Raw genomic sequence first — 13852 nt, forward strand, 5'->3', positions numbered from 1 at the left:
TGCGTTTTTAAAAAAAGCTCTGTCGGGTGTAAATACGCCACTGAAACCACACTTGGCCGTCAACATGCGTTTTTTCATGCGTTTTTCTGCGCATAGATTTCTTTTCCCAGCATGCACCTCTCATTGTTCTCGTTCCCCATAATTCCGCTGGCTGGAAATAGAAAATAGAAAAGCGATTTAGAAATGGAAAACTATTCACATGCAAAATGGAGCAGGAATGATTGTCAATACGCAACGTAATTACATCACTAGCCGTAAAAACGTATATATGCGTCATTTATCTTGCGAGAATTTGGATGCCATATTTAAAATACATAAAGTGTGGTTTCAAACATGCAGATCCCATAGAGTCTTATCGATTTGGTAGTTTCGTGACGTATTCGCGTTTCTGCTAAAAAAACGCCAATACTGTCGTCCCGTGACGGATTTCGTCTTGCAAGCGCCCTGTGAGAATTGCCATAGTACGTTTCCATTAGTTCCAGTGGTAGTGCAGTTAATGCGCATTTACGCCGGACGGGGCTTTTTTAAAAACACAACGTAATAACGCCACGTTTGGCCTTGCCCTTAATATAGTTAAGGCAGAATCTGCAAAATCTCAGCCACAAATGTATCTGGTCACACTGGGTTTGCTTAAAGGGGTTGTTCAAATTTGAGATAACTTTTAGTATGATCTAGAGAGAGATATTCTGAGACAATTGGCTTTCATTTTTTATTATTGAAGGTTTTTAAGTTATTTAGCTTTTTATTCAGCGGCTCTTCAAGTTGAATTTTAATCTGGTAACTAGGGCCCAAATTCCCCTAGCAACCATGCACTGATTTGAATAAGAGACTGGAATATGAATAGGAGAGGCTTGAATAGAAGATTCAGTAATAAAAAGTAGCAATAACAATACATGTGTAGCCTTACAGAGCATTTGTTTTTTTTAGAAGGGGGACAGCGAAGCCCATTTAAAAGCTGCAAAGAATCAGAAGAAAAAGACAAATAACTAAAACTATAAAAAATTAATAATGAAAACCAATTGAAAAGTTGCTTAGAATTGGCCGTTATATAACATACTAAAAGTTACCTTAAAGGTGAACCACCCCTTTAACTCACAGGCTGCTGAGTTTCAAAAGAAATAGTACATGGCCACTCTGATTCAGACTTCTAAACAGAAATAACAGAAGCAATAATCTCTACATATAGTAAAGTATTCCCTCAAGTTTACTTTTTGGAAAATGATCGTTACTTGTAAATGGGTCGTTTTCACTCTTATTTGGAATTTCCTTTTATTCCATCTCCCTCCCAACCTTGTGATGGAAAGTAAATATAATATGTGTCATTCACAGCGAGCACCTCTATGTCTGAGCTATGAAAGCAGGAAGACTCTATATTTCCATTCTGTGGTAACCCTTGTGTACTGACACTTCTGAGTATTTGCTGAGCTACAACTGAACCTCATTTGCCCAAAGAAAAACAAATTCACTGATTTTCAGGCTTGAAAGTGTTAGTACTGTGTTTGTAATCAGGAATCTCCTTAGCTCATAACAAGGTTACAGATATATAGAAACATTGGGGTAACAGTCACCCTGCTATAGTTCCAGGGGTACCCAGGGTACAAATAAACACTCACCCCAAATCTCCCCCTAACTGACCTTCAGACTGGGCCCCCTTAGCTCATAACAAGGTTACAGATATATAGAAACATTGGGGTGTCACCCTGCTATAGTTCCAGGGGTACCCAGGGTACAAATAAACACCCCCCAAATCTCCCCCTAACTGGCCTTCAGACTGGGCCCCTTAGCTCATAACAAGGTTACAGATATATAGAAACATTGGGGTGTCACCCTGCTATAGTTCCAGGGGTACCCAGGGTACAAATAAGCACTCACCCCAAATCTCCCCCTAACTGACCTTCAGACTGGGCCCCTTAGCTCATAACAAGGTTACAGATATATAGAAACATTGGGGTGTCACCCTGCTATAGTTCCAGGGGTACCCAGGGTACAGATAAGCACTCACCCCAAATCTCCCCCTAACTGACCTTCAGACTGGGCCCCCTTAGCTCATAACAAGGTTACAGATATATAGAAACATTGGGGTGTCACCCTGCTATAGTTCCAGGGGTACCCAGGGTACAAATAAGCACTCACCCCAAATCTCCCCCTAACTGGCCTTCAGACTGGGCTCCCTTAGCTCATAACAAGGTTACAGATATATAGAAACATTGGGGTAACAGTCACCCTGCTATAGTTCCAGGGGTACCCAGGGTACAAATAACACTCACCCCAAATCTCCCCCTAACTGGCCTTCAGACTGGGCCCCTTAGCTCATAACAAGGTTACAGATATATAGAAACATTGGGGTGTCACCCTGCTATAGTTCCAGGGGTACCCAGGGTACAAATAAACACTCACCCCAAATCTCCCCCTAACTCGCCTTCAGGCTGGGCCCCCTTAGCTCATAACAAGGTTACAGATATATAGAAACATTGGGGTGTCACCCTGCTATAGTTCCAGGGGTACCCAGGGTACAAATAAACACTCACCCCAAATCTCCCCCTAACTCGCCTTCAGGCTGGGCCCCCTTAGCTCATAACAAGGTTACAGATATATAGAAACATTGGGGTGTCACCCTGCTATAGTTCCAGGGGTACCCAGGGTACAAATAAGCACTCACCCCAAATCATAATCATTTATTTATATAGCGCTGTCAAGATACGCAGTGCTTTCTCGTCCTAACTGTCTTTCAAGCTGGGCTGTAAAGTTATAAAGTTATGTCAGGCTATGGTGTAATTTGCAGATGTAAATAGATTCTTATGTGAATTTGTCTATAATCACAATGAGTTTAACTTTCTAATCCCCCAAGGAATATTCCCAGTCCATGTTGGGATAATGTAAAACATGTATGTAGAGAGACACAGGCAGGTACATGTCTGTAACAATAGCTTCATACAATAAACATGAATGAGGCTACACGCGTGACTGCAGTGCTGAGCAGCTATTCGCCCGTATCAGAGCCGTTCCCACATCAAGTGCCCGTTAATATTAATGACGGGATTTGTTTAGATGTCAGATCTAATGGACTGTTTGTTATGAAAGGAATTACAATTAAACAAGATGCTGCAGCTCCAGATGAAAGAATATGTAGACATGGGGAACTGAGCATGCATACAACTAGATAGTTTATTGGGGGTTACTCATTCCCCTCTTTCAGATACACATGCAGGATCTATTCTATGTGCAGGATCTATTCTATGTGCAGGATCTATTCTATGTGCAGGATCTATTCTATGTGCAGGGTCTATTTTATGTGCAGGATCTATTTTATGTGCCGGATCTATTTTATGTGCCGGATCTATTTTATGTGCAGGATCTATTCTATATGCACCAGTACATATACCAGTCCCAAGGCCAAAATAGGTTGTGGAGCGCTGCTCTATATGATGTTTAACATTTAGGTTTTGTAAGAAAAGAGCTGATTGGTTGCTTTGACAGAACTGGAACAAACTTTAGTGTCTGTGATTTTACATTCCCCTCTTAATCCTATTTAATTAAAGGGGTTGCCCATCTTTAAATTAACTTTTAGTATGACTTAGAGACTTTATTTGTGGGGGTTTTTTTTAAATTGTTTTTATTAGTTTCCAAAGCATATTATACATTTCTTGGACATTTTGTATGTCCAATTAATGGTGCGTAATAATTGTTGATGTCAAAATAACATGTATTTAGTAATGAAAGTGAAGGATAGAAAAAGGAAGAAAGTTAAATATAACTAAAGAAACATAACATTACTTTTGAGTTTTTTATTCAGCAGCTCTCCAGTTTGCAGTTTTTCTGGTTGCTGGGGTCCAAATTACCCTAGCAACCATGAATTTTTTTAAATAAGAGACTGGAATATGAATAGGAGAGGCCTGAATAGAAAGATGAGTAATAAAAAGTAGCAATAACAATACATTTGTAGCCTTAATGAGCATTCATTTTTTAGATGGGGGTCAGTGACCCCCATTTAAAATCTGGAAAGAGTCCGAAGAAGATGAAGGCAAATAATTCAAATACTATAAAAAAGAAAAGAAAAAATGAAGGTAAAGTCTTGCCAACTTTTCAATTGGCCATTCTATAACACACTTAAAGGTGAACCACCCCTTTAATTCCGAAGCTGCAATTGGAAGCTAAACTCTGGTTCCTTCCCAAATTTTAGAATGAGTATGAATATTAGGGTTTGCTGAAGACTTGATGCAGATTTACCCTGCAGACAGAGCAGTTGTGTATAACAATATGTAATGCACAGAACAAGCCAATGGCTCACCTGTATGTATATACTGGGACTGTTCCCCTTCTCACCAGCCATTTTGTTTCCATTTACAGTTCTACCTTCAAGACACTAAGAGTAGTAACGGTACCTTCATAAACAGCCAGAGGCTGAGCCGAGGTTCTGAAGAAAGTCCACCATGTGAGATCCTTTCAGGGGACATCATTCAGTTTGGGGTAGACGTAACAGAAAACACCAGGAAAGGTAAGTCATGGGGTAAGGTTGGTCGGCATAATGATTGGTTCCCCTCGTATAGATTTTGTTTTGGGAGAGGGTACCCTCTTTGTTAGTGACCCTAATCTGAGAGCAGTTAAATTCATGCATATATGTAGACAGGCAACATTCTTTGCAATAACACAATATGGCACCTCCCTCCCATATGTATAAATACAAATATACAGAGAAGGAATGTTCTGGGCACACAATAAGCTATACCCTCATACTGTACTGTCTAAGGGAATCAATATGGCACCTCCTCCTCCCATATGTATAAATACAAATATACAGAGAAGGAATGTTCTGGGCACACAATAAGCTATACCCTCATACTGTACTGTCTAAGGGAATCAATATGGCACCTCCTCCTCCCATATGTATAAATACAAATATACAGAGAAGGAATGTTCTGGGCACACAATAAGCTATACCCTCATACTGTACTGTCTAAGGGAATCAATATGGCACCTCCTCCTCCCATATGTATAAATACAAATATACAGAGAAGGAATGTTCTGGGCACACAATAAGCTATACCCTCATACTGTACTGTCTAAGGGAATCAATATGGCACCTCCTCCTCCCATATGTATAAATACAAATATACAGAGAAGGAATGTTCTGGGCACACAATAAGCTATACCCTCATACTGTACTGTCTAAGGGAATCAATATGGCACCTCCTCCTCCCATATGTATAAATACAAATATACAGAGAAGGAATGATCTGGGCACACAATAAGCTATACCCTCATACTGTACTGTCCAAGGGAATCAATATGGCACCTCCTCCTCCCATATGTATAAATACAAATATACAGAGAAGGAATGTTCTGGGCACACAATAAGCTATACCCTCATACTGTACTGTCTAAGGGAATCAATATGGCACCTCCTCCTCCCATATGTATAAATACAAATATACAGAGAAGGAATGTTCTGGGCACACAATAAGCTATACCCTCATACTGTACTGTCTAAGGGAATCAATATGGCACCTCCCTCCTCCCATATGTATAAATACAAATATACAGAGAAGGAATGTTCTGGGCACACAATAAGCTATACCCTCATACTGTACTTTCTAATGGAATCAATATGGCACCTCCTCCCATATGTATAAATACAAATATACAGAGAAGGTATTTTCTGGGCACACAATAAGCTATACCCTCATACTGTACTGTCTAAGGGAATCAATATGGCACCTCCTCCTCCCATATGTATAAATACGAATATACAGAGAAGGAATGTTCTGGGCACACAATAAGCTATACCCTCATACTGTACTGTCTAAGGGAATCAATATGGCACCTCCCTCCTCCCATATGTATAAATACAAATATACAGAGAAGGAATGTTCTGGGCACACAATAAGCTATACCCTCATACTGTACTTTCTAATGGAATCAATATGGCACCTCCTCCCATATGTATAAATACAAATATACAGAGAAGGTATTTTCTGGGCACACAATAAGCTATACCTTCATACTGTACTGTCTAAGGGAATCAATATGGCACCTCCTCCTCCCATATGTATAAATACGAATATACAGAGAAGGAATGTTCTGGGCACACAATAAGCTATACCCTCATACTGTACTGTCTAAGGGAATCAATATGGCACCTCCCTCCTCCCATATGTATAAATACAAATACGTATACAGAGAAGGAAAGTTCTGGGCACACAATAAGCTATACCCTCATACTGTACTGTCTAAGGGAATCAATATGGCACCTCCCTCCTCCCATATGTATAAATACAAATATACAGAGAAGGAATGTTCTGGGCACACAATAAGCTATACCCTCATACTGTACTGTCTAAGGGAATCAATATGGCACCTCCCTCCTCCCATATGTATAAATACAAATATACAGAGAAGGAATGTTCTGGGCACACAATAAGCTATACCCTCATACTGTACTGTCTAAGGGAATCAATATGGCACCTCCCTCCTCCCATATGTATAAATACAAATATACAGAGAAGGAATGTTCTGGGCACACAATAAGCTATACCCTCATACTGTACTGTCTAAGGGAATCAATATGGCACCTCCTCCTCCCATATGTATAAATACAAATATACAGAGAAGGAATGTTCTGGGCACACAATAAGCTATACCCTCATACTGTACTGTCTAAGGGAATCAATATGGCACCTCCTCCTCCCATATGTATAAATACAAATATACAGAGAAGGAATGTTCTGGGCACACAATAAGCTATACCCTCATACTGTACTGTCTAAGGGAATCAATATGGCACCTCCTCCTCCCATATGTATAAATACAAATATACAGAGAAGGAATGTTCTGGGCACACAATAAGCTATACCCTCATACTGTACTGTCTAAGGGAATCAATATGGCACCTCCTCCTCCCATATGTATAAATACAAATATACAGAGAAGGAATGTTCTGGGCACACAATAAGCTATACCCTCATACTGTACTGTCTAAGGGAATCAATATGGCACCTCCTCCTCCCATATGTATAAATACGAATATACAGAGAAGGAATGTTCTGGGCACACAATAAGCTATACCCTCATACTGTACTGTCTAAGGGAATCAATATGGCACCTCCCTCCTCCCATATGTATAAATACAAATACGTATACAGAGAAGGAAAGTTCTGGGCACACAATAAGCTATACCCTCATACTGTACTGTCTAAGGGAATCAATATGGCACCTCCCTCCTCCCATATGTATAAATACAAATATACAGAGAAGGAATGTTCTGGGCACACAATAAGCTATACCCTCATACTGTACTGTCTAAGGGAATCAATATGGCACCTCCTCCTCCCATATGTATAAATACAAATATACAGAGAAGGAATGTTCTGGGCACACAATAAGCTATACCCTCATACTGTACTGTCTAAGGGAATCAATATGGCACCTCCCTCCTCCCATATGTATAAATACAAATATACAGAGAAGGAATGTTCTGGGCACACAATAAGCTATACCCTCATACTGTACTGTCTAAGGGAATCAATATGGCACCTCCTCCTCCCATATGTATAAATACAAATATACAGAGAAGGAATGTTCTGGGCACACAATAAGCTATACCCTCATACTGTACTGTCTAAGGGAATCAATATGGCACCTCCTCCTCCCATATGTATAAATACAAATATACAGAGAAGGAATGTTCTGGGCACACAATAAGCTATACCCTCATACTGTACTGTCTAAGGGAATCAATATGGCACCTCCTCCTCCCATATGTATAAATACAAATATACAGAGAAGGAATGTTCTGGGCACACAATAAGCTATACCCTCATACTGTACTGTCTAAGGGAATCAATATGGCACCTCCTCCTCCCATATGTATAAATACAAATATACAGAGAAGGAATGTTCTGGGCACACAATAAGCTAAATAATGGACAATATTCAATATTCAGCTAATGTGGAACTTGATTGTACCACAGATATTTCCAAGTTATTTATGACCTCCGTGTGGGAAGCTATAAAGAGCCCAGTGTTCTAAATGTCCTGTATCTCCCTCAAGGTTTTGTTCTTTTTCAGTGGAAAGGAGAGGGGACGGTCACACATCCCTGTAGTACTCAGCACAGTAACTGGAGATCCCACTTGTACTACTGTAACCCAATCTGGGCCCAAGTGCCTTCCAAACACTTCAGTGCCCTGCACCTGCCTCCCCTGCTCTGGCGCCTCTGTGCTCATGTGACTCAATAGCAAGAGGTGACGGCCGTACGTTTTATATTTGGCCTCATACCAACATTTATTAGAAGCTTTATTGCAGAGTGTCAGGGCACAATATATCAGCCACACGCTACCATGTGATATTCGTGGCATTTATGGTGGGAGACGAGCTAACTGATATCGGCAGAAGACTTGGATAGCGGTCGGCTCATCGATCGGGCTGGATGGAAAATTTGATCTGGTGCCTTTGAAGTCACCCAAACATCGGCCATTGTTAGTGCTGAATCGTCAAATACAGGTCAAATTCTATTGTTTCTATATCTGACGATTCAGCTCTTTTTATTGAAACAAACAATCTTTCCTGGAAATATCTATTCCAGGAAAGATTATAATTGTAAAGTCTATGGCCACATTAAAGTAGACATTGATAGACATCCGTTACTTGCACACCTATAAAGTGCTAGACTTTCCCATTCTTGATCACGTTTGGGCCACATATATCAAACATGCTTCGTGCTTTTTCTTAAAATGAATTTTATTAGTTGCTGGTCCTGTATACCATTGTTTTCTTATTTGCCAAACTCTCAACCTGGTCGTCAATAAGTAAACCAACAAAGACCTAATAGTATTTCTTTAAAGGGATACTGTCATGGGAAAAAACATTTTTTTTCAAAATGAATCAGTTAATAGTGCTGCTCCAGCAGAATTCTGCACTGAAATCCATTTCTCAAAAGAGCAAACAGATTTTTTTTATATTCAATTTTGAAATCTGACATGGGGCTGGACATATTGTCAATTTCCCAGCTGCCCCAAGTCATGTGATTTGTGCTTTGATAAACTTCAATCACTCTTTACTGCTGTACTGCAAGCTGGAGTGATATCACCCCCCCCCCAGCAGCCAAACAAAAGAACAATGGGAAGGTAACCAGATAGCAGCTCCCTAACACAAGATAACAGCTGCCTGGTAGATCTAAGAACAACACTCAATAGTAAAATCCCATGTCCCACTGAGACACATTCAGTTACATTGAGAAGGAAAAACAGCAGCCTGCCAGAAAGCATTTCTCTCCTAAAGTGCAGGCACAAGTCACATGACCAGGGGCAGCTGGGAAATTAACAAAATGTCTAGCCCCATGTCAGATTTCAAAATTGAATATAAAAAAATCTGTTTGCTCTTTTGAGAAATGGATTTCAGTGCAGAATTCTGCTGCAGTAGCACTATTAACTGATGCGTTTTGAAAAAAACATGTTTTCCGATGACAGGATCCCTTTAACTTTTCACCCAACCCATAAAGTAGTTGTTCAACATAAGTTCAATGAACAGAACTTGCATGGGGTCCTTTATCTGGAAAGCTCCAAAATAAGAAAGGCCATCATTTTATCCAATCCAAATTTAAAAAAAAAAAACGATTTTCTTTTTCTGTGTAATAATAAAACAGTAACTTGTACTTGATCCCAACTAAGATATAATTAATCCTTATTGGAGGCAAAACCAGCCTATTGGGTTTATATGATTTTCTAGAAGACATGGGAGTAATTGGGAAGCAGACCCTGCAGCTGCAGGGGCCCCCCAAGAGTCATAGGGGCCCCATGAGGGCCTTGTACATATACAATTTCAATAACTATTGGTAAAACAGAACAACCGCTAGACATTTTGGGGGTCTGAAAAATAATTTGCTGTGGGACCCAGTGATGTCTAGTTATGCCACTGCTAGTAGACTTAAAGGTATGAAGATCCAAATTATGGAAAGGTCCATTATCCAGGTAACCCCAGCTCCCGAGCATCCTAAATAATAGGCCCAATACCTGTATATCTATTTGCCTATAGAAATAAAATAGAAACATGGAAACCAAAAGCTAACGGAAATCTTAACGTCTTGAGAGGAGGAGGAGGTAGTAAATCTGCTTTCCATAACATTGATCTCCCAGTCCTCTGATTAAACAGTTACATTGAAACGGGCTGTTTATACAGGGCTTATTATTACCCCTATTTCAGCTCATTACAAGGGGCAGTGGGGTAATAAAGTCCAAAAATTAGGGATGCACCAAATCACCTATTTTGGATTCGACCGAATCCGTGCATATCAGGGGTGGGAAGGGGAAAACAATTTTTACTTCCTTGTTTTGTGACAAAAAGTCACGTGATTTCCCTCCCGTCCCTAATTTGCATATGCAAATTCGGATTTGCTTTGGCCGGGTAGAATGATTCGGCCGAATCCTGCTGAAAAAGGCCGAATCCCGAACAGAATCCCGGTTTCGGTGCATCCCTAGTAAAAACAAAGCCATAACCCCTAAGTGCTTTATAAAAAAAAAAACAAAGATGGATTTTAAATCTGTTATTTTCATATTGCTTATGTTGAAAAAAGGTGCTTACACTGCAGGTAGAAAAATTGCACAGTTTTTGGATGTGAATAATGTTTTTGTTTGGATTCTAGTATCTCTTAGATTTTCAGATGAGTAGATAAATAAGTAGTAGTAAATATGTAGTAGCCTAAAATAATAATAGATATTTATCTTTCTAATTAAGAAGATGACTCTAGATTGCAGATTGTGCATGGAGTGCTTAGCGGGTGTCCTGAGCAAGGGGTGTGAGATTTGGGGGTGCTGAGCTATGCTGCTCTGACTCTATCACAAAGAACTGTGACTTGTGCCGCCTGTATGTCGAGCTTTCTACTTACTGGCTGCTGTAAGTGCATCTAAAATAACCGTATTCATGTGCTGCCCGTCATCCTCAGCTAAAAATACTGTGCCAAGGACACCGGAGGAGGCTGTAAAAATGTCTCCCTGCACTCCCTCTGTGTTAAACTGCAACTCTCAACTACTTCTGGGAGATGTAGTTTAAAGGGGAACTATTGTGAAAATGAAAATGTTGTATAAGCTTCATCACACTGAAATAAGAAACTTTCTAAATACAATCCTTTAAATATTCTGTACTGATTCTGAAATAATCAAGTTTATCTTCACTATCCCTCTCTCAGCATCTGTTTCTCTTCATTCTCTCTTTATGCAGCAGTTGGGTGTCAGATAATCATTGACAGTTAGATCCAATATATCTTATAGGGGGGCTCCTTTCCTAGCAGATGTATTAGAGCTCACTCAAATAACTTGATCCAGTACAAACAAAATCTAACAAAATAACTGCCTTTTGCACAAATCCTGCATGTAGAGAGACAAAGGGGCAAACGCCAGTGACGGTTTCGCCAGGCGTAGTTTCGCCAGGGCTGCTCAAATTCATCTACTCTATTGCAATTCGCCTGGTCTGAACTGGCAAAGTCAAGTCTGGCGCAAGAGTTACGTTCAGTAAAATCCGCAAGTTAGTGAATTAGTGTAGTTACGTCCCTTCACGAGCGCCTGCGAAGTAGCACTAGAGTATGTCTACTTCGCTAGCGAATTTACGCCAGCACCCATTAGTAAATCGACGAAGTGCCAAAATTACGTCACGCTGGCGAATTTACACTAGCGTTAGCCGCTTTGCCCTTTAGTAAATTTCCCCCATAAAGTCTGGTGATTGAAGAGTGAGCTCTAATACATCTTCTAGGCAAAAGGAGACCCTATAAGATATATTGGATCTAACTGTCAGTGATTATCTGACACCCAACTGCTGAATGAAGACAGAATGAAGAGAAACAGAAGCTGAGAGAAGAATAGTGAAGATAAACTTGATTATTTCAGAAACTGTATAGAATTTTTAATTGATTGTATTTAGAAAGTTTCTTACATCAGTATGCTTAAGCTTATATTAAATTTTCACTTTCGTGATCGTTTCCCTCTACAGTTTGTTTGCCAATTATATATATTTTTTCTGTATTTGAAAAAGTATGAGAAGGGCCAGTGCCAAGATAGAAGCTATGGGTAAGACTGGTTATTGCTAGGAATGCTGGGACATGTAGTTCAGCAGGAGCTAGTACACAGTACATGAGTGCTGCAGTATATGCTATAAATACACCCCAGAAGGAGGGGTAAGTGCTCTGCATGGCATCTTGATATTTCCGCTGCCTGGCACCCATCACATGCACTTGCGATTCATTATAATTAATCCGCTCTTTAAATTCATTTATATTGAATCCTGGCAGAGAAAGCCGAGGATGAGTCATTTTTTAACGTTCTTTCACATGTGATAAATGTGTCAGCTCTGTTCAACCCCCCCCCCCAAATTAAATCTGCTGCCAAATCATTTGGGTTGCACTCGTCTCTTACCTGAAAGGTGTCTGTTTTTTTTTTAAACTTTCCATATATTATTTTACCTACTGAAAACAAACATTATCTGTGCTAGGCTTCCAGTTATATTTCACATTGAAATCCCATACGCTATCAGAGTACAGCTTTATACTTGGTAGAGTCCTGCGCGGAACCAATTTCTAAGACCCGAACCCGCAGCCCACGACCCGAACTGCAACCCGCATATTTACCCACTTTGATCAGCTTCCCGACCTGGACCCGCAACAGCCTTATCCACAACCCGCCGACCACCATCAAACAACAAGTGATATTGCTGCAAAATGGAAGTGACATCATCAAAAGTGGCCCAGGGACATGTTTTGTTAAACTTTAAAAGGAGTAAAATATAGACAATATTACATAAGATAAGAAATTTAGATGAGACCCGAAACCCAACCCGCGACCCACAGACCCGCATCTATACCCGCAACTGAAAATCCTCCCCTCATTCCGTAGGGTGCCCGCTTTTTTTTCTGGTTAACCCCGCGGGTGCCCGACCCGCTGCAGGACTCTAGTATATGGCCCAGCTTATGACTTCCTTACATTTCCATTGTCTGAATTGTGTTTTTATTTTCCCCAACAGTGACCCACGGCTGTGTAGTGTCCACTATAAAACTCTTCTTGCCAGATGGGCTCGAGACGCGGCGACGATCAGAGTAAGTGGAGCCATATTTGACCCTTTTTATCAGCTGTTGGTGCAAACTTGACATGTTGCTTTTAGAGATGAGCATTCGGCCTTTTTCAGCAGCATTCGGTTGAATCCTTGTGCCTGGCCGAACTGAATCCAAATCTTTAAAATCATGTGACTTTTCTTGATAAAGCAAGTAAGTGAAAAAAGTGTTTCTCTCCCCCACCCTTATTTGCATATGCTAATTAGGGTTCGGTATTCGCCCGAATCTTTCATGAAGGATTTGGGGGTTCGGCAGAATCCAAAACAGTGGATTCCGGGCATCATTAGTTGCTTTACCAGGTACTAAAAAATGTAGGGATGCACCAAATCCACTATTTTGGATTCGGCCTTCACCTTCGCGAAAGATTCAGCCGAATACCGAACCAAATCCTAATTTGCATACTGGGGAGGGGAAAACATTTTTTACTTCCTTGTTTTGTGACAAAAAGTCACATGCTTTCCGTCCCCACCCCTAATTTGCATATGCAAATTCAGATTCGATTCGGCCGGGCAGAAGTTGATGCACCAAATCCGGGATTCAACAAGGATTTGGTCTTTTCCAGCAGGATTCGGATTAGGTCAAATCCTTCTGCCCCGCTGAACCAAATCCTAATTTGCATAGGATTCGGATTAGGTTCGACTGGGCAGAAGGATTCGGCCGAATCCTGCTGAAAAAGGACAAATCCTGGCTAAATCCCAAACCGAATCCTGGATTTGGTGCATCCCAACTAAAATGTCTCTCTTGCATCATAATAAAGTTAGTTC

The 13852-nt window shown here is 40.5% G+C and overlaps 1 protein-coding gene across 4 annotated transcripts in view; it reads left to right on the plus strand.

Annotated features, from left to right (window-relative positions):
- slmap.L (sarcolemma associated protein L homeolog) overlaps positions 1-13852 on the plus strand; it is a 110068-nt gene that overhangs the window by 37159 nt on the left and 59057 nt on the right. For all 4 annotated transcript variants that reach the window (XM_018241903.2, XM_018241902.1, XM_041590946.1 and 1 more), the window contains exons 2-3: positions 4348-4495; positions 13001-13073. In XM_018241903.2, the coding sequence (XP_018097392.1) occupies positions 4348-4495; positions 13001-13073 (221 nt within the window). The remainder of the gene's footprint in view (positions 1-4347; positions 4496-13000; positions 13074-13852) is intronic.

The sequence above is a fragment of the Xenopus laevis genome, chromosome 4L (assembly GCF_017654675.1).
Source record: "Xenopus laevis strain J_2021 chromosome 4L, Xenopus_laevis_v10.1, whole genome shotgun sequence".
NCBI classification, from domain to species: Eukaryota; Metazoa; Chordata; class Amphibia; order Anura; family Pipidae; genus Xenopus; species Xenopus laevis.